Source organism: Mesocricetus auratus, unplaced genomic scaffold (assembly GCF_017639785.1).
Source record: "Mesocricetus auratus isolate SY011 unplaced genomic scaffold, BCM_Maur_2.0 Super-Scaffold_15014, whole genome shotgun sequence".
In the NCBI taxonomy this organism is placed as follows: Eukaryota; Metazoa; Chordata; class Mammalia; order Rodentia; family Cricetidae; genus Mesocricetus; species Mesocricetus auratus.
In genome coordinates, this window is record NW_024429186.1 from 39262704 (window position 1) to 39284037 (window position 21334).

Below are 21334 nucleotides of genomic sequence, written 5' to 3' on the forward strand. Positions count from 1 at the left end.
GAACTCTGGAAAGAAACAAATATCATTAACGACAGACCAAATACACAAATACACCCTCAAAACTCTGTAGCTATTTAGTTCATAGTATGTCACATTCTGACAATGACAAAAATGCCTAATGACACATTTCTCAGAACACCCTCATTGCTGAGACACATAACTGTAATTAAAATAATGAAGCTCCACTAATAACAAACTAAATAACATGGAAGAAACTAATGTTTGCTGAGCTTTTGCTGTCAAATACTGATGTGAGACATTATTTGGCATAATACTCCTAGTAGCCCTGTAAGATTCTCTCATTCATCTTACAGATGCCAAAGGGAACTAAAGATAAAAGCATCTGCCCCTGTTACACTATTAGTAAGTGGCAGATTCAAGTACAAACCCAGAAAACCTTCGTATATTTGTAACTGTCATATATATTTTCTACTACAAATCTTATATTCCACATTCATTATGTTGCATCAGAAAGACAACCAAAGAGCTAAGACATTCCTGGGGAAACCTGAGTCTTTTCTTCATGGTCCTTCCTTCCACTCTCCTGCTGTTCTTAGCAGATATTCAAGGCTGTGTTACTCTCAGGACGACCACAATTTCTACCTTAGCAGTTACTCACATATAATTCTCTCTCTTCATTTTTTAATGCATTGCTCTCACAAGAACAACACTGCCCCATGTTCCACAAGCTAGGCCTTGCCTTCCTTTTGTGAAAATTTTAACAATAGTTTGTTTTAGCGAGATTTTGTAACTTTATCTTAAAACAAACAAAAAACAAAAACAAAAACCATAAAATCAGATAGTAAATATTACACCCACAATTAGAATTCTTTCCCGTTCTAGAGCATATGCTCTCAAGCACATATGAAACTGCTTTTGGATAAGCACTCGGAACCATAGATACCACATAGTAGGTATTCAGTAATTACCTACTGAACAACGGGCGCTCCAGTAATGAATGTTCAAGCCCATGGGTGATATTTAAAACTTAAGGTCCATATACAACATTCTGAATAAATAACTGTTGTTTAACTCAAATCTGGGGCCATTTACTGGTAAGTGCTAGGAGGATCATTACATTGTTGATGGTTGTATTCAACCACATTTGGCTTCCTTAAATCATGTGGTAGGTAATGAAGGCTTGCAGCTGATGGCAATATTCAAGATTGGTACTCTGAGTGTGCATGACTGAGACGGGCAGAGTTTGGTTTACAAACAAAACATGACTGTATACAGTATATTTTATTTCATTCTGTGCCAACACCACTTCAACACTTTGTAGCACATTATTAAGCATTCAGTGATGATTGACAGCAAACATCCTGCTAAAGGCTATAACACAGGTATAGTGGTTTTAAAAGTATTTAAAAAGTAAGTATCCATTAGTCCTTAGAAATAAATATGCAGATGTGTATATGGGCTTCCAAGCTTTCTCACAGCAGATAGGACCTTGTGTCGGGGCCTTCGCTATAGTTCAATCATAGCATTATCACGTCCTCATAGAGAAGACGTGACTCCAGGTCACATTGCTGAAATACCACTTCTTAAGATAGGAAGCAAGTTCCGACAAAACAGACCTGCAGCTTATCTGCCTAGTCGAGGACGTAGGTTTGTACGATAGAAGGAAGAATGTGAAAGTTAGAGTCTGCAGTTAGGTTACCAGAGGACACAGTATGACCTACCCATCCCACTGACCTCTGCTCCACCAGGCTCATTGCAGCTGCAGCACACCCCCATTCCCTCTTCTCCTCCCTTCCCCATATAAATCCCTTTGGGATGAAATAAAGCTGTCGCCTTAATCAGACTCCTGTCTTGGCATCCATTCTTCGTATCGCCTGTCCTCATCTTTCTTCTAGGTGCCCTCCAGACCCCATGTTGAATGTCCCACGGGTTGGGGCATTAACCTTGCTTTTGTCAAATTATACAGTCAGGTGAGGTTTTCCTAGTCTGAGAATCTGAAAGTCACTCTTGGATTAGTGGGCAATGCTGGGAGATCTGTACACCTTTCCTTTAGACTGCGTTGTTTTGCTATACCATGAGAGAATATAACCAGTCTTTGTTGTACTGTATTAATGCCTGTTGGGGGAAGTCCTGTTATTTGTCAATAAAGTACTGTTGAGCCTGTAGGAATCTAGATAGGTGGGGCTAGGAGTCCAGGAGGATTCTGGGAAGGAGAAACACAAGGAGAGTTCGAGATGTAACCGCATGGGTAGGAAGCCCGGAACTATTCTCCGGTAAGAGACATACTTAGATTAACAATTATGGGGTAATTACTTAAAGCAGAGCTAGCCAGTAAGAGACAAGCAAGGCCAACAGCTTCATAATTAATATAGCCTCCTGTGTGTTTATTTGGGACTGATGTGGATCTAGAACCAGGCGGGCGGGAAGGCTCCTCTCAAGGAAAGCTTCTCTTAACAGAATGGTGTCAGGAGTGGGATCATGAATTTCCACGCAAAATAACAAAAGCTTTAAAGGAATTTTAGAAACAGAAGAACGGAGAGAAGCACAGATTTTTGGTAGCAGCATTTTTCTCAGGTGTGCTCTGTTTTGCTATCGACAAGCCGAGATTCACGTGGCTCGCTTACCGGAGTCTTCCTGACTCGGCATAAAAAAAAAAAAACAGCAAGGTTGTTTTAAGAGACTCTACTAACGATTGAAAGGAGTGTACATACAGCTGGAAGTGGCAGCTTTTGCTGGATGTCAGCATGGACTGAGGCAGTAAGCTGAAATCACGCTTACGCCCGCCATCTTGAAACGGCAGTTTAAAACAGCCGCGGTTTTACAGATAAGACACGTGGCCAGAAAAACATAAAGATTTACAGTAAAGTCAGACTTGGATGAACAAAACCTCTAAAGGTTTACAGTGTGTTTAAAAATATATGTGAGATTGAGGGAGACAATGAAACGACAAAGTGGTAAATAAATACAAAAGCTGGCTGTGGTGGCGCACGCCGGTAGGAATTGCTCCAGAGGCAGAGGCAGGCAGGTTTCCAAAGAGAAACCCTGTCTCAGAGAAAAATAAATAAAAGTGAAAGAAATAAAGTAATAATAGATAAATAAATAAGCCACGTAAAGATGGAAAATACACAGAGAGTCTGGATACTGTACGCTATTGTGTTTTTCAGTTTTATAATTGCTCAGGAAGGAACAGCTGCTAAAGTACACTTGATTATAAATGCTGCTAAATTAATTCTACTTCTATCTTTTAAAAATGCCTTGACTTCAAAATTTAAGTATAAGGATATGTTACTCGGAAAAGGAGCTTTTGCTTATGTTTCTACAGAAAATGAAAAGCTGAGGATTCCTTCCAGGCTTCTGTGGTTCGAGGAACCAAGACCCCCGGAAGCAGTGGACCAGGTGTTCCAACAACTGAAACAGCTAAGATGATGGAGCTTTACAGACCCTGAAAATAAGGACTTATACAGGTTTCTGGGTTTTGTCATGATCCCCATGGTATGAACAGCGCCCCCTTCCAGCAGGAAGCAGTTTGGAATGAGCAACGTCCTAATTCCCATCTTGTTTATAAATCTTTGTTTTCATTTAAATGGGGTTGTTTATAATTGGCTAATGATCACAGCCAATCCTTTTTAATGGTAAAAAAGGGAATTATGGTATGGGTATTGTTTTTCATTTATTGATACAAATTCAAGGTCAATTTTGTGATGTGTATATTTCTCCTCTTGATTAAGTATTGTGCTTATACTGCTCTTTTAAAACATAATGCATAATTGAATACAGACTATAGATAGTTACTTAGAACTTATAGTTAGGTAAGTTAGGTTTTCTAGATATATAGAGATGTAATTGAGACAGATAGTCTTCAAACCTCTCAAAGACCATCAGAAAATGGCATTTTAAATGGTTTAGGGTTTGTCTTGACAATGAGAAATGTCTGCTCCTGGCAGCACCAATTACGTCTGAGAGGAAGATGGGCATCGAAGAAACTCGTTATAAAGTTTGCTTTCAACATGGCAAGATTAGCCATTTGGGCAAGAAAATGCTCTTGCCTAGATTGTTTGACTGTTGTTGTATAAACTGGACATGCAGGACCCACAGGAAAGTGACTGCTGAACTCAGTCTTACAGGGTTCCTGCTTCATAAAAGAGTCTAAGAGACTTTCTACAGGACAAAGAAAAATGACTGACAGACTGCCAGCGCAGATGGACAGTTTGAAATTTCCTGCTTTGCTGAGAAGTGTTCCAAGCACATTGTGGCCTATGGGCTGAAGATGGATGCCCCAACGTTACAGAGGAACTTTGGGTGACTGTCCAGGCAGTAAGATGTCTCTGTCAATCCTAGTGATTATATATTATCCTTCTGTGGTCTTTGATGGAGTTGAAGACAGATAGTTATAGTTATAGTTTTCCTAAGTTTTGATAAAAGATAAGCTACATATAGGACTTTGGACTCACAAGGATGGGATGGATGATATTTTCTTTAAATCTTGCTAAAATATTGTAACTATGTTCTTACTTGATAACTGCTCTGTCATATACAATTTGACTATGTTAAAGTTAAGACCTTTCTTTTTGTTTAAACAGAAAAGAGGAGATGTTGGGGGAAGTCCTGTTATTTGTCAATAAAGTACTGTTGAGCCTGTAGGAATCTAGATAGGTGGGGCTAGGAGTCCAGGAGGATTCTGGGAAGGAGAAACACAAGAGAGTTCGAGATGTAACCGCATGGGTAGGAAGCCCGGAACTATTCTCCGGTAAGAGACATACTTAGATTAACAATTATGGGGTAATTACTTAAAGCAGAGCTAGCCAGTAAGAGACAAGCAAGGCCAACAGCTTCATAATTAATACAGCGTCTTGTGTGTTTATTTGGGGACTACAAAGCGGCAGAGCCCAGGTGGCTGGCGGGTGATATACCAAAGCGGCTAGCAAAGAAAAAGCTTCTCTAACAAATGCCCAAATAAATGAAATACAAGTGGCACAGTACAGCATCCAGTGCCAAAGGTGAGGGGTACACAGGCTGACTCAAGACAGACTTCTTGTCCTCCATGCTGGGAAGCAGACAGAGGGGTCACATCTTTTATCTTGTGTTTTCTCTGCTACTCTCAGAAGGTATTCACCACTGCTTCTAGAACTAGAACTATACCTCAATGGAAATTCCTACCCCAAAAGTGAATGTTATTCTTAATTTTGTCTTTTGGGCTTTCCAAAATCTGATTCAAAGTGTATAATGTAACCACTCCTGTTGTGTGGATTTGGAGTTAAATAATGCATGAGACTGTTTTAACAACTGTTACAAAGGGTGGTGTCACAGGAAAAAAAAAACTAATCAAATTACTAAGCAATGCTGCTCATTAAACAAAGTAAACTTCAGCATTAAGGTCTTTTTACATTTTATGTATTTGGGTGCTTGCTTGAATGTATGTCTGTGCACACATGTGTGTGCTTGGTGCCGATGAGACCAGAAGAGGACACTAGATCCCTTGAACTGGAGTTACAGATGTTTGTGAGCCACTGTGTGGGTGCTGGGAGCTGAACTTGAATCTTCTGGAAGAAAAGCAAGTGCTCCTAACTGCTGAGCCATCTCTCCAGTTCCAATGTTAAGGTCTTTAAGCATCTACAATTGCTTTGGTAAATCAGATTCCAGAGTAGTAAAAACTGATTCTACAACTTAATAAAGAGAATTTTCAGAAAACCTTTTTGATATTTCATTTGTCTACCAATGAGCTGCCAACCATCATTTCTTCAGTTATAATTTATTTGCTTTAGTAAGGTGGATTTAGTAACTAAGAATATAAATGATCAAGTAGATGGTTTGTGCGCGGCATTTCCCACCAACACATTATAGGATGATTGACTTATGTGTGAAATGTCACTGTCCTGGATGGTTTCTGTCAGTTTGACATAAACACAGACATTATCTGGGAAGAAGGAATCTTAAGAGATTAACTGACCCACAAGACTGTCCTGTAGGCAAGTCTGTAGGGCATTTTCTTGATTAATGATTGATGTGGGAGGACGGAGCCTATCAGGGACATTGTTACCCCTAGGCAGTAGTCCTGAATGGCATAAGAAAGCAGGTGACAAGCCAGGTGGAGCACATAAATACGCAGCACTCCTCCATGGCCTCTGCTTCAGTTTCTGCTCCCAGTTTCCTGCCTTAAGTGTCTTCCATGGATTCTCTCAGGGATGCCATGCAACCTGAAAGTATAAGGTGACATACATCTGTTCTTCCCCAAGTTGTTTTTGGCCATGGTGGTTTTTGTTTTGTTTTGTTTTGTTTTGTTTTCCGAGACAGGGTTTCTCTGTGTAACAGCACCAGCTGTCTTGGAACTCACTTTGTAGACCAGGCTGGCCTCCAACTCACAGAGATCCTCTAGCCTCTGCCTCCCGAGTGCTGGGTGGGGTTAAAGGCATGCTGAGAACAAATTTTGGTCCTCTGTAAGAGCAGCAAATGCTCTTAACTGCTGAGCCATCTCTACAGCTTTATTTTTGTTTATTTTAAAAGCTGAGTATTTTCAGAACACTTGCACAAATAACTTAGCATTACCAATACAAGCTGAGGAAGAAAGAGAATAGACATCTATCTGGTAGGCAATTATAATGTATACTATAGCTGGCTGCCCTCTATCTCAACACAGTAGATTATTTAACAGATGGCTAGCTATCCCCTCTCCACCATCCAGAGCCTTGAATTTAGGACTATTTGTGATCTAGACTAGGCCACTATTAGAAAATCTTGGCTGTTCAAAAATTCTAAAGCATACATTTAAAAGGAAAAAGAAACATGATTACTTTCTATCCCAGAATGGGCCTAAAAGGGTTCTTAAGAAGGGCTAGAAGAAAGCAAACACACTGAGCACATTCCTGTAAATGAGACACATATGTTTTTAATTGATTTTAGAACTTATAATTAGAACAGTGATTCTCATCCAAGGCAGCTTTGGAAGGGGCATTTGGCAATGTCCAGAGACATTTTTGTTTTTGACAACTTGTGTTAAGGGTACTACTGGCCAAGAATGCTGCTAAACACCCGAGATGCACAGTATAGTTCTTCATAATAAAATATTATCTGCTCCAAATGCCAGCGGTGCCTAGGTTTAGAAACACTGGACTGGAAGAACAGGCTTCAGACAGGGATAAAATTTAGGGCTACAGGGCAGACAGTGACCAGGAAAAGTGACTCCTATTTTTTGTTTTTTTACAAAACAGAGTTTCTCTGTATTGTTTTGGAGGCTGTTGGTCCAGCCTGGCCTCGAACTCACAGAGATCCGCCTGCCTCTGCCTCCAGAGTGCTGGGATTAAAGGCGTGCGCCACCACCGCCCGGCCCTTTTTTTTTTTTTTTAAAGAAAAAGCTAAATTTTATATTTCATTTATGAATGAATGCATGCATTCATTCCCTCAGACTGAATTTTGAACTGAAGTCATTAGCTTGGCAATAAGTACTCAGCTATTTTACTTGTTGAAATGACTCTTTAAATAATTACATCATTTCTTCATTCCCTTTCCTCCTCCTAGTTCTCCCACATGCCCCTCTCCTCACTGTCTTTCAAATTCATGGCCTCTTTTTCATTAACTTTTATCATAGGCACATATGTATATGTACACACATACACACATATATACACATACATACATACATACATAAACACACACATACATATTCATTCCTAAGTATATCCTGCTCAGTCTGTATTATCAGGTAGCTGGGTTCTCAGAAATAGGAGTGGGATCAAGTAGATAAATACCTGACCGGCTATGAGAAAGGAATCTCATCCCAGTTAAACATTGCCATTAGATGCCTCCATGGGAATTTGAAGTCTAAGGAGATTTTCTGTAGAGATTAAGAATCCTGCTGTGTGACTCCTGTTTTGTGTAGCTGTTTTTTATAGTGAGTTATATTCTTATTTCACTATGAAGAACTATAGCCTTTGCATTGATAAGTGCCTTCTGAAAATCTTATCAACATCCTACTGAGATAAGGTACTGACTGTCATACTGTAAAAAATATGGTCCATTTCTTTATTCTTTCTGAAATTCCCATGGAAACTGCACTTTTCTCTTATTTTCTTTACCATGAGGCTCTCAGCATTAAGCGCACTTATTTTACCTTTTAAAATTTTTGGTAATCGTCCACTAGTTGTATTTTGATTTTGAATGAGTGCAAGACCCATATCTTCAAAGTCCTTTTAAATCCTCTTAGCACACTGTGTAACTTTGAGCACAGTCACTCAATGGCTGGTTAAGTAAGCTAATCAGTGATAACTGGATAACTGGATAGAGTTCACAATAAGTATTGCAGAACCAATATTGCAGTACCAGTATTGCATAGGGCACAGAAGACTGATTAGATACCTCATAAACACATATACATACCAAACCCATAACCTATATGCAACAATCAAACTCAAGGAGTTACTGAGGTATTGCAGTGTTTAAACTTTTAAAACTGAATTATTTAAATTTAATATATAGCTTCTTGCTTCACAGAAACACAATAGGACTTGTAAAAGACTTGCATTTACTGTTTTTATTATAAAACAATCAAGTGAGGCAAGTCTGGGAACTTAAGTCTCATCATATCAGTGTACTGAGGTATTGAATGGATAGGTTCTGGTTACATAGTAGCCATTTGCAAAATCAGGAAACTATAAGTAAACTTAATCATGTGCTGTTTCTATTAGATGCTATGAACAACCAAGTACTTTAATGGACTAACTAACTGGCTTCAGTGGAGATGTATTCAACCATTGCTGTAAACAACTAAATGTGCAATGTGCTCAAGCAGCTTTTCTATGGGATCTCTTTATTCTTTCACAAAAGATATCACTACTAAGTTTAAATGAAATTATACTGGAGTCATGCTAACACTAAAAACACAGACTCACAATTTTCCTGCTCAGTACAACACTGAGTACAGGTCATTAAAATGTGCTACCACTTACCTGGGATGAAAAGGTACAGACTAGAAAGTCAGCCTGGGAGAGAAAGTGTATATCCAGGATCACACCCCGAAGTGAATTTTCTGTGTATCGGTTGTGTAGTCCAGCTGACCAAGAAATAGAGTTATCACTAATAAATTCATAATTGGAGTACCTGGAAAAAAGAGATTTGTACATGACTAAGCTTAAGTATTCTACAGGAAGGAGAACACTTCTTTAATCAAAAGTTCCCTCCTGAACAGTGAAAACTTTATAACATTTAGTAGAGTAGTTGCATCTTTCAAGTCAACAATGGAAAAGAAACTACTTCAGAATATCTTGAAGATGGGTGTGGTGGGATATTCATTCCTATAGCCCAAATATTCAGCTGGCTGAGACAAGAGGCCTGCAGGTTCAAGGCTGGCCTGGGCTACACAGTAGAACCATGTTTTACAAAAATATATTATGGGTATATTACCTTAAACATATACACCCATACATAATTACGACATTTAGTAATTCATGACAGAGTAAAACTGAAGGTTTCTTAGTTTCTTTGCAATGAGCACCCTTCTAAGAGTTTATCGAAGCTTTCTTCATATTTGAATGAAGCTGTTGGAAGAAATACATCAGGACAGACTTTCATTTAAAGTTTTAGTTTATAATTGTGATAAGTCAGATTTGAGTAAACTTGTAAATGTCCTCTTCATTGATTTTTACAACCTAATAATGTAAATAAATTTAAAAATGAATATTTAAAAGATTTGTGACAACCAATGGTCTTCAATTTCCACCCTTTGTGAAAATCCAGCTATCTACTCTTAGCCATAACAGTAATAGAAAAGTCATTCTATTAGATTTATGAAAGCAAGCTCCTGTGGATGTCTGCCAAGGAATATGTTAGTAGTCCTACTTAAGAGATGTGCTTAAAAATGTCAAAATTGGTTTTTTTGTAAAAGTCTATCACCTGTCCAAGTAATTTTTGTCTGAATTAGAAACTACAGTCTTGATGTGTGACTAGGTCTTTAGACTAATATTGAAATTTGGGTGCTTAGCTGAAAAAGGAAATGTGCTGACTAGTTTTATGTCAATTTGTTACAAGCTATAGTCATCTGGGAGAAAAACGTCTCCATAAGATCAGGCTGTGGGCCAGCCTGTAGAACATTTTCTTAATTAGTGATTGATTGGGAATGGTCCAGCTCATTGTGGGTGTTGCCACCCCTGGGCTGGTGGTCCTGGGTTCTATAAATAAGAAAGCAGGCTGAGCAAGCTATGGGCAGCAAACCAGTAAGCAGCACTCCTCCATGGCCTCTGCATCAGCTCCTGCCTCCAGGTTCCTGCCCTGCTTGAGTTCCTGTCCTAACTTCCTTTAGTAGTGAACAGAGATATAAAAGTGTAAGTCACATAAAACCTTTCTTCTCCAAGCTGCTTTGGTTATGGTGTTTCATTACAGCAATATAAACCCTAACCAAGACAGTGAATAACAGTCATGCTTCTTATATATAATTTCATAAGAATTAACACACAGAGTGCTTACAAGAGTACGTCACATGCAGCAAATGTTTAACAAACTAGCTGTGACAAGCGTCTGTCTAATTTTAATCCTTAGTCCCTTAGATCTCCACTCAGAATCATCTTATCAGTGGGGATTTGAAATTTAAATTTGAAATTCATAACCTTTCTACCTGACTTGTTTTGACTAAGGTTCATCTTGTTATGTGATGTTTGTATTTACTGTTTACTGCTATCCCTATCCTGCCTCATGACACTAAGCTCTATTAAACATAAGCATTCATCTGCTGCGTTCACTTTAGCACACTCAAACCTACAAGGGAATCAGGAACATGGTAAGAGACGAATGGGTATTATCCTGTGATAATAATGCTTCTTCACCTACAAACTGAGAAAACATTAGGCGTTGGTTTATATTCTGGCTCAAGACAGTATGCCTCAAGGTTATTTTTCCTTACATGACAAGACCTAGAAGTTTACACAATGCTGGGACTAAATGCTGGGACATATGAGTACTATCTCTGTCCAAGACTTTGTCCTAACCCCAGAACAGGTGCTTCAGATTTCTTATCATTTCATGACCACTAAGGAGCTTCCCTTCATTGCCTCTGGAAAAACGGCAGTAAAGGCAGTCTCTGAGCACCTTTACACTGGTAGGTAGTATTCACACCAAGAAGGCCTTATTATTTATTTATTCATTGATTTTAATATTTTGTCCTTCTCAGTTCAGTTTTTGTTCTAAAAAGAAAACACTAAATATTTTTGGTATGATCTCTACAAAGCTACATACCCAGGAATGAGGCAAACACAGTAACAAATCTATCTGCAAATGCTTAAGAGTGGCAGGGAATAAAGCCAATCTCATTAGCATAGTGTGGAACTCAGTGAACCTGATAAAGAAGTGACCACCTTACTAAGTAGTGACACTGACATTCAGGGCTTTCCTAACTAACAGTCCCACTACAGAACCAGACCAATGGGAACTGATGATTTTCATGTCTTTATATATGAAAGAGAGTTTCATGAAGGGGACTTCAAGTTGGAAAAAAAATAAAGCAAATAAAAATGGGACAAGGGTGGAAGCTTCTATATACACAGATTCAGGGGGTTTGCCCTCAGCTGTTTAAGCAGAGGGCTTCTTTTTCCTGGAAGTTTCAGGGATTGATAATGATAATGTTTTTCTTTTACTATATTATAAAAACTTACACAGACTAACCAGACTGCTGTTGTTGTAAACTAATCTGAACTTCCTAAAGTTGGTCAGCAGGTAGAAAGACACTTGTCTTTATGATTTGTCTGTGTCTGGTACATGACTCCTGCAGGATACTTCTTTATTTTGTAATAATTTGTCATATGTATATACTGTCTACCAGTTGGATATTTGCATTTGCCTTTGTATTCTATGTGCCTTGTGTCATAACTTGTACATTATAGGAATTTAAAAAAAATCACCTATTGCTGATTCTTCTTTCCAAAGACTAGCTACATTTATAGACCATATAAAATGTTCAAACTTTTCGTTCCTTCTATTACATTCAAAGTTTCTGATGTCAGGAAAAGCTCACTAAGAATGTTTGATAAAGAACAAACTAAATATGCAAATATGTTATTTGTGAGATATTTTTTCTTTTAAAAAATGATCTCACTATTTTTTTTTGTCCAGTTTCTTTGAACTCACTATGCAGCTTACACTTATGATCCCTCTGTCTTAGCCTTCCAACTGCTCCAATATCCTATCTGGGAGCATTTATAAAGATGTTATCTTCCACTTGCATCCTCACCCGAATCTTTACTATCCTAGGAAACAATCTTTGATGGACAAATTTGGCATTTCTTACTCTTTAACTGCCAGTGATTCTGTGATTTTAAATTCTCTGCTGCAAATTACTTAAGCAAGATAGTAACCTCAGCAATGGCTCTACAGTTCCTGGGAAGCCAGTGCTAAGACCTCATGAAGTCTCTCTTAGCCCAAAGAAGCCTGAGGTGTAATGCCAAGTGACAACATATTTGTGGAGAGCTGGATAAACAATGCTCATCTTGATGCCCTTTTCAGACAAACTACCTAGAAAATAACTTCTCTTCCTATGGTGTGTAGCTCATGAATCACTGAAGTTTAAATTTTCATCTAACCTTCTTAAAGCAGAGAGTTCTTACATTACCATGTATCTGTTACAGGATAAATGAATGCTTTTTTCTCTTATAAAGAAGAACAGCAGAGGTTGATTTGCTTAGATCTAAAGAGAGTTAATTCAAAGTGGAAATGTTCAAGTAAAAGAATGAAGATAAATGATAGTTAAATTTTTCTGATTAAAATATGAGAAATGACTTGGGGAATTAAAATGAAAGGACTTCCAAAGAGGAAAAATATGCATGAAGTGTTACCAGTGAATTTATAGTAGAACACAGAGGAAACAGCTACCTAGACCACTACAGGGAGGAGGTTAAAGGTGCTGAGTACAAAGAAAAAATTCCCACAATAAAGGAGATACTGCCAACTGTATCTGGTTGCTCAGAATAAAAATGTCATGTGTGGGACTGGATCAATGCTGTAAAATGTTTATATCCTTTTACCTAGATAGTTAAAAGTCTGGAAGCCCAGCTTGAGGAAATAATGTAGTTATTTTAGACACACTTTGTGTCTAAAACACTGGAAATAACCTAACTATCCACTATTAGGAAAATTGCTGCTTAAGTCAATGGCAGATTCACAGAGTGGGTATAGTCATTAAACACAGTGTTTATTCATCACCATTGGACACTAGAAGATAGAAAAAAAAGACAAAGGAAAGATGTTCTAAGCAAATAAAGACCAACACAAAGCAGCAGCACCTATACTTCTATCACCAAGACTACAAGAGAAACAGCTCAACTCAAAACCATGTTACTTCTCAAGAAGTTGTAACAACTGTAAAGCTGGTCATAGTGGCATGTATCTGTAATTCCAGCACCAGAGAGACTGAGGCAGAGACACTGTGAATTCAATGCTAGTCTGGGTGTTAGTATTTGGAGTTCTGACACAATACATCTTCAGCTGCTGCCACCAAGAGCACCACCTGTGTCTATTCAGTATGTTTCCTTTAAAAAGGGCCCTGCCCACCTCCCATTCCTTCCCTGTGCTCCTGTCCCCAGAGGATGGCCTGCCCCTTTCCACTCCCCCCTTTTTTTTAACAATCCCTTTCCCCTAATAAAAAAACCCTTCTCTATGAACTTAGTCACATGGTGTCTTTCTCTCTCATGCCCCCTTTAAAATTACAACACTGAGCTACAGCAAATTATTCTCTCAACAAAACCAAACCAAATAATTATTATAAATTGTGATTATATATAAATTAAAACTTACATAAAATTTATTTAAATGATAAATATTAGATCAATGAAATATAAAAAGTAGCATCAAAGATCAGTAGGAGAGATAGCTGCAATACAATCAGTAAACTTCATACCCCTCATTCAACACTGGAAAGTTCTAGACAGAAAAATCAATTTAAAAAAAAGAAAAAGGAAAAAAACTGGAGACTGGAGAGACTAGGTAGCTGTTAAGCATTTGCAGTTCTTCCTGACAACCTGAGTTCAGTTCCCACATTCACACTGGGAGAGTCACAATTGCCTGTAACTCCAGCTACAGATTCCCAATCGAACACATTCTTCTAGGCTCTGTGGGAACCTATACATATGCTGTACACACACACAACCTACACACATCCCCACGTGAAAAATCTTAAAAACCAACAAAACATGGACTTGGACAACGTTTCAACCGAATTGACCTAATGCCATTTACAGTATCTTCTGTTCAAAAGCAACAGAATATTCTTCTGAAGGAAGCGTGTTGGATATAAAATAAGTAAAAAATGTTTTTTTCTGCCTATAATGCTATTTAGTTAGAAATGAGTCACAGAAGCAATCTCCTAAAATTCACAAATATGCACAAATTAAACAAAATACTCTTGAAATGATGGATCAAAGAAGTCAAAATAACTTGAAACAAACATGGGAACACAGTAGGGCAAAATGGCCAGGTGCAGCCAAAGCAGTCCTGAGAGGGAAGTTCATAGAAATAAACCACACCAACAGAGGAAAACCCTCAAACAGACTACCTCATGTTGTTGCTCAAGAAATGAGAGAAAGAACAAACCAAGACAAACTAAGAAGAAGGTTGTTTCAAAGACTAAGACACAAAATAGAGGTTTTTAGAGAAATGATTCAAAAGATCACAGATGTTTTTGAAAAGATAAAATCAACAAATGCTTTAGACTTAGGAAGAAACAAGGAAATTAAAAAAAATTCAGGAAGGAAGAGGAAACATAAAAGTAGGCAGTGAAACTTCTCAGTGAGTAAAGGAGTTTGGCACAAAAGCCTGACAACTTGATCTCAGGAAGCCATGTAAAGGTGGAAGTTATCCTCTGATCTTCATATGGAAGCTGTGGCACAGGAGTGTTCCAACACACACACCATATACATATACATACCATATACATAATAATAAGACACCATTAATAGCAATATTATGGAAATAAAAAAAAACCCTAAATAACCAACCATGAGACTACTATGAACAAATTGGGTAACCTAGAAGAAATGGATGAATTTTTAAAAACATCAACTTACCAAGACTAAATAAGGAAAAACTAAAATCTGAATAGAATACCAAGTAAGGACACTTAGTCAGTAATAAAAAGCTTGCCATCAAAGTTCCACTGCTAAGTTCTACCAAATATTTAAAGACAGAATACTGGCTTTCCAGATTTTGGTTTATTTGTCTTGAGGCAGGGAATTGGTACAAAGCCCAGATAGCCTGGAACACACACACACACCTCCATCCTTAGCTTTCGAGTGCCATACAGGTTTATGCTACCATAGCTGGTAGCTCTAAACATTTTATGAGATTAGCAATACACTAAGAGTAAAGTCACTTAGTCATTATAAGAAAACTACACAGCAATATTCCTGATGAACAGATACAAAAACTTCTATAAATACTAGTAAATTAAATTAACACAAATCGAATGAGATTTGTCCTGAGGATGTGAGGGTGACCCACCACACAACAGTCAGTAAACATGATTCACTGCAATAACAGACGGAAGAGCAACAGTAATAAAACCCTACATGACTATCTTGTTGATAGACAAAGCATTTGACAAAAGTCAACATCTGTTCATGGCAAAGCTTTCAAAAAATAAGTATAAGAAGAAAGATACATCAATATAACACAGGCCATACATGACAAGCCCACAAATGACATCAAACTGAATACTGGAAATGTGACAGATTTTCTTCTAAGATAAAAAGTAAGAAAAAAGGCTAAGGCAGGAGGGTTACAAATTTCAGGCCAGCCTGGGTTACTACTGGTAGATAGATGCTCCCCCCCACTCAAAAACAGGTATTCAAATAGGAAAGGAGTATGAGAGATAATCTGCTTGCTTATGGTATGGTCTTATATAGAAAACCCTAAGCATTCACTGAAGTTTTAAAACTGATTGATAAATCCAATGAAGTTGTAGGTTGTTGGTTATAAAATAAACATGCAACAAACAAACAAACCAGTAGCATTTCTATACGCTAACAAACTACTCTAATATAAAATTAAGAAGCCAATCCTATCTATATTAGCACCAAATAAAATGCTTGAGAGTGAATTAACCTAGTAGGTGGAAAATCTATATGTTAAAAAGCATAAAATACTGAAGAATGAACCTAAAAATCCCAAAGTGCAAATCTCAACAATATTGTTAAAAACTTCTTTACTCAAAGTGACCAGCAGATTCCATGCAATTCCTATCAAGATTCCAATGTCATTTTCCACAGAAGTAGAAAAACAGACTACAATTTATATAGAACCAGAAAAGATCTAAATTTCAAAGCAATCTTGAGCAAAATCCCCTAACCAGGAGGGCTCACACTACCCAATTTCAAAGTGTATTATACAGTTGTAATCAAAACAATGTGGTTTTCATATATAAACAGACACAAGGGCTGGTGAAACTGGAAAACACCAAAATAAACCAAAGTACCCAAGGCTTGATATTCCAAGAACATCCAGTAGAGAAAGGGCATTTGTCTAATAAATGTAGTATTAGGAAAACTGGATATCCACAGACAGAAAAATGAAAATAGACCATTGTTAAAAACAAAAGACACCTAATGCTAAATATCTATAAGTGAACTTGGTGTATACTGGAGACTACATACTACTTAGATGACACTGGGGAAAAGCTCTGGGAAACTGGTTTGGTTAACAATGTCTTAGACAAGGCTCTAAAGCCACAAGCAACAAAATCAGCAAGCAGGAGTCTTCAAACTAAAATGCCCCTGCAAAGCAAACACCATACTGCAGAGGCAGCCCAAGGACTGGGACAACATGCCCACACCATGTATCTGATAAGGGGTTAATTTTTAACTATGTGTCAAAAGGAATATGAAAAGTGCTCAGCATCTCTGAGAACCAGGAAAATGCAAATTAAAACCATAATGAGATATCACCTTACACCCTTCAGAATGTTTCTTAACAAAAAGAGGGAACAAGTGTCACTCAAGCTGGGGTACACAATATTCTGTGTACATCGTAGGGAGGGCATAAACAAGTACTCAAGTACCAACCTTAACAGATAAAGCTCTCTCAAAACTAGAAATTAGAATTACCATATAATCCAGCAATCCCATAAACATATATACAAAATAACTGAAATCAGTAAATAAATCTCTCTATTCTCATGTTGATTTCAGGACCAAGGTGTTTTCATATTAGTAGCTAAGATATGGAAGCACCTTAGACATCCACCAGTGGACAAATAAAACTTTCTCTCTCTCTCTCTCTCTCTCTCTCTCTCTCTCTCTCTCTCTCTCTCTCTCTCTCTCTCTCTCTCTCCATATATGTGTGTCTATATACATATATAGACTCATAGATATACATATACAGATATCTCTCCTTAATAAGCAAACTGTTATTTTTGACAACATAGAAAAAAATCTAGAGGCATTACACTAATAAAGACAAATGCTATCTACTTCCAAATTTAAGTTGAATGTGGAATGTCAGTTTCACGGAAACAGAGTTAAAAAAATGGCTACTGAAAGTCCGAGGAGCCAGGAGAGAAGGGGGAATGATGGGAAAGAGAGCGCTGTTGACAAAAGTTTTAGGCTGCAGGACTAAGTTTTAATGATCTGTGTAACTCAGAGTAACCCAGTTAATAACAATGTACACTTCAAAATTGCTAGAACAGGTTTTTAACGGTTTCATCACACACACACACACACACACACACACACACACACACACACACACACACACACTCATATGCTGGTGAGGTAATGGGTGCTAATTAGTTCGACTCCTTCCACAATGCATACATAGTTCAAAGCATCATACTGTACCCCACAAGCATACAGAATTTTTAGTTATAAATAATAGACCTTTTAAGTGACCTAAGAAGATGGATCTAATATGTTATATTAAGTAAAAAAAAGTTTAAATTGTACAGACCCCTGACTATTAAAAAACAAAAACCAAACCAAACCAACCAACCAACCAACCAACCAACCAACCAACCAACAAACAAACAAAAAAACCCGCTAAAACACCCAAGCAAATGGTGGTGGCATACTTCTTTAATCATAGACTCGGGAGGCAGAGGCAGGCAGATCTCTGAGTTTGGGGCCAGCCTGGTCTACACAGCCAGGGCTACACAGAGAAACTGTCTCAAACAACGTGTTAAAAAAAGTGACTAAGGCTGGGATGTAATCAGTTGGTAGAGTACTTGCCTGGCATGCATAAAGCCCTGGATTTGATCCCCAGCAACAAAAAAATTGGAGGTGATGGTGATAGAAGCAGATGGGGAATGGGAACATGAGGGACTGAGATGGCCAAGTTGGGGGAGGGAGAGTAATTAAAAGAGATATTGTGATAGAGGGAGCCATTCTGGAGTTAGAAAGAAACTTGGTGTTAAGAGAAACTCCTAGGAATCCACAAGGATGACCCCAGCTAAGGAGGAGAGATCATATGAGCAAAGGGTTCAAGATCATGATGCTGAAAACCACAGAGACAGCCGACCAAAGCTAGAGGTAGATCACAGACTTGGAACTGACACCTGGGCAAGCTGCATGGGACCAAACTAGGCCTTCTGAATGTGGGTAATGGTTATGTGGCTGAATCTATTTGGGGGAGCCCCTAGCAGTAGGACCAGGTCTTATCCCAGATTCAGGAACTGGCTTTTTGGAGCCCATTACCTAGGGTGACATACCACCCCCTCACCCCCGCCATTCAAGGGGGAGGGGCTTGATACTGCCTCAACTTGGTACCCCAGACTTTGGTGACTCTCCAAGGAAAGCCTTATCCCCTCTGAGGAGTGGATGGGGGTGGAATGGGGGAAGGTGAAGAGGCAGGAAAAGGGAAGGGAGGAGGAACTGAGGTTGAAATGTAAAATGAAAAAAAATTAAATTAAATAAAAAAAAAGCAGAAGAACCAGAAATTCAAAGTCATCCTCAGTTACATAGTAAATTTGAGTCTAGTCTGGGCCACACGAGATTCCATCTCAAAAAATAAAACAAAACATGTGACTATACAAATTTTTGGAAGGGAAATGCCACTATTTAAATGATGGCTATCACTGGTAATGAGATTGTGGGTAATATTTTTCCTTTGTTTTCCTTTTGTATTTATGAACTTGTATATTTTAATGGACATGAATTATTTTGCCAATCAAGGGAAAAAGAAGTGTGTGACATATTCAAGAATAAATGAAAGAATAGACAAGAATAATATCCTTTCTTTAACCAAGTTACAAATTGAGTCTCGTGCTTTAAAATGAGCATTCATCTAAAAAAAAAAACGAGTGGACCATTCCTGCTTGTTTCTTTGGTGTATCTGAATATTAAATTGAATAATTAACAATGTCTTGTGCTCAGTGGTCACTGAACCTGTAGTTCTTATATTAACTTAGTCTTACATAAGTTTCTTGGCTATGTGTACTCACTGACTTACAGAAACAGCTGTATTTTAGGCCTTATTCTAAATGTTTCTTTTTCCCACCCCCAATTAACAGATAAAAGAGACCAAGCAGTATATTAAATAGGAAAACAGTTTAAACGATTAACTGCTAACAAAATGTTTTCAAATTGTCTAACTAAATAATTCAATACTTACTGTGGCCTGTACCACAGCTAGGAATTGCATCAAAAGCATACAAAACATACTGAAGGAGACAGAAGTGCACATGTATTCAGTGATACACCAACAACATGGAGAGGAGGGATACAACCCACTCAAAGCTTAGAGATGATTTTTGGAGGAGACAGTATCTGAGCAAAGCTAAGACTAAACTTTTCTCCCTTCGTCTACTTTCATATATACTTCATCTTTTATTTATTTTATTAGCCCAGATCTTCTGAGAAGAAACTTCCAATTTGGCTCATGATTTTGTCTATATACTTTTCTTTCTTTCCTCCCTTTAAAATTAATTTTTATTAAAATTAAAACAATCTTATTTTACATACCAATCTCAGTTCCTTCTCCATCCTGCCTTACCATTCCCCCCACCAACTCCCCATCCAGTCCTCAGGAGGGTGAGGCCTCCCATGGGGGATCATCAAACTCTGTGTATGTGCTTCTTAATAATCCCCTAATGCCACAGTAGTACAAGAGCACCATATACTAAAGGTCTGTTCCATCCGCAGAATAGAAATTCCATAACAACATAGTGTATCATGACTGAATGGTGACTACCTGTGAGCTAAGAAACTTCAGAGTAAAATTAACCTCATTAGGACCTTGATCTGGAATATCCTAGACATCAGAACTGTGAGACATAAACTTCTGTCACTTAAGCCCCAGTCTATGAAATTTTGTTTATGGCAACTCTAGTATGTTAAAACAAATTTTGGTAGTAAGAAATGTGGTACTGTGTTTATGATGACTGCTGGTAATACTACAGAAATCAGAAGTCTAGTTAATTTTAGACTTCTACAGATACAGCTAACAAGGTATGACTTGATTAGATTAATATTTGCACATGTAGTCTTTGAATTTTGGAACCTATTAGTTAGCAACAACAAGAACCATAAGTTTCCAGAACTAAGAATTTTCTTCAACCAAGAGATAATCCCACTATAGAACCACTTGTTGGTCTAACTTACTTTGTCTTTGCCTCCTTTAACAAAGAAGGGTCATCAGTGGCCAGATAAACTCTTTTTTTATCCACTTGCATTCTGCGTGCGAGAAGCTGAAAATGCTCTTCAACGTGTACCATGTATTCTTCAATGGGATGGAAGGCTGCTTCTGTTCCCACTTTGTCAGTGCGTCTGACATGGACTCTGGGGAGAAGAGGAGAGCATGCTGATTATGTACGGGTACTCAATTAGTGCCCCTAGTCATGGGGGCACTGAGGGCACATTAAAACATTTTTTTTTCATTTATTCTCACCTCAGAAAATATATCATTTCAAAACACTTCACAATACTTTAATATAGCTGAATGCTGAATAGTACTGGGCAATGCATAAAAGTTAAGGTTTTAAGAAATACTTGCTTACAGAAAAAGTAATGGCATATCCAAGACTATATGGGAACCTGGAATCAACAGATTTATGTTTTAAGATTTTTGAGACCAAAATCATAACAGGATTCACAGCTTAAAGATAATGCTTGTAACATTCTGATTCCAAAGTTTATCAATTGTTTTCTTTCATTTTACCCTGTAGAGTTATTACCATTTCAGTTCATAGAATTTAAAGTCATCTAAGAAAACAAAGATCCATATGAACTTTTCCTATAGTTTAAGACAAGCAAGCCTTTTTAAGATGTTGGTTATTTTATGTTCATGAAGTCACTACAGACTTTTGTTGTTGTTTTCTCTATCAAATGCAAACAGAAACATCTCATTTTTCATTTTGAAGAAAAGTCACAGTGTTGTAAATCGAGGAACACAGATTTACACTGTTCTACAATAGCCA

General features: G+C 37.8%; 1 protein-coding gene across 2 annotated transcripts in view; it reads right to left on the reverse strand.

Moving 5' to 3' along the window:
• Positions 1 to 21334, reverse strand: part of Fut8 (fucosyltransferase 8) — a 215279-nt gene that overhangs the window by 2951 nt on the left and 190994 nt on the right. For both annotated transcript variants that reach the window (XM_013115426.3, XM_040742877.1), the window contains 2 exons: positions 20520 to 20696; positions 8901 to 9051 (listed from right to left, as the gene is read on the reverse strand). In XM_013115426.3, the coding sequence (XP_012970880.1) occupies positions 8901 to 9051; positions 20520 to 20696 (328 nt within the window). The remainder of the gene's footprint in view (positions 1 to 8900; positions 9052 to 20519; positions 20697 to 21334) is intronic.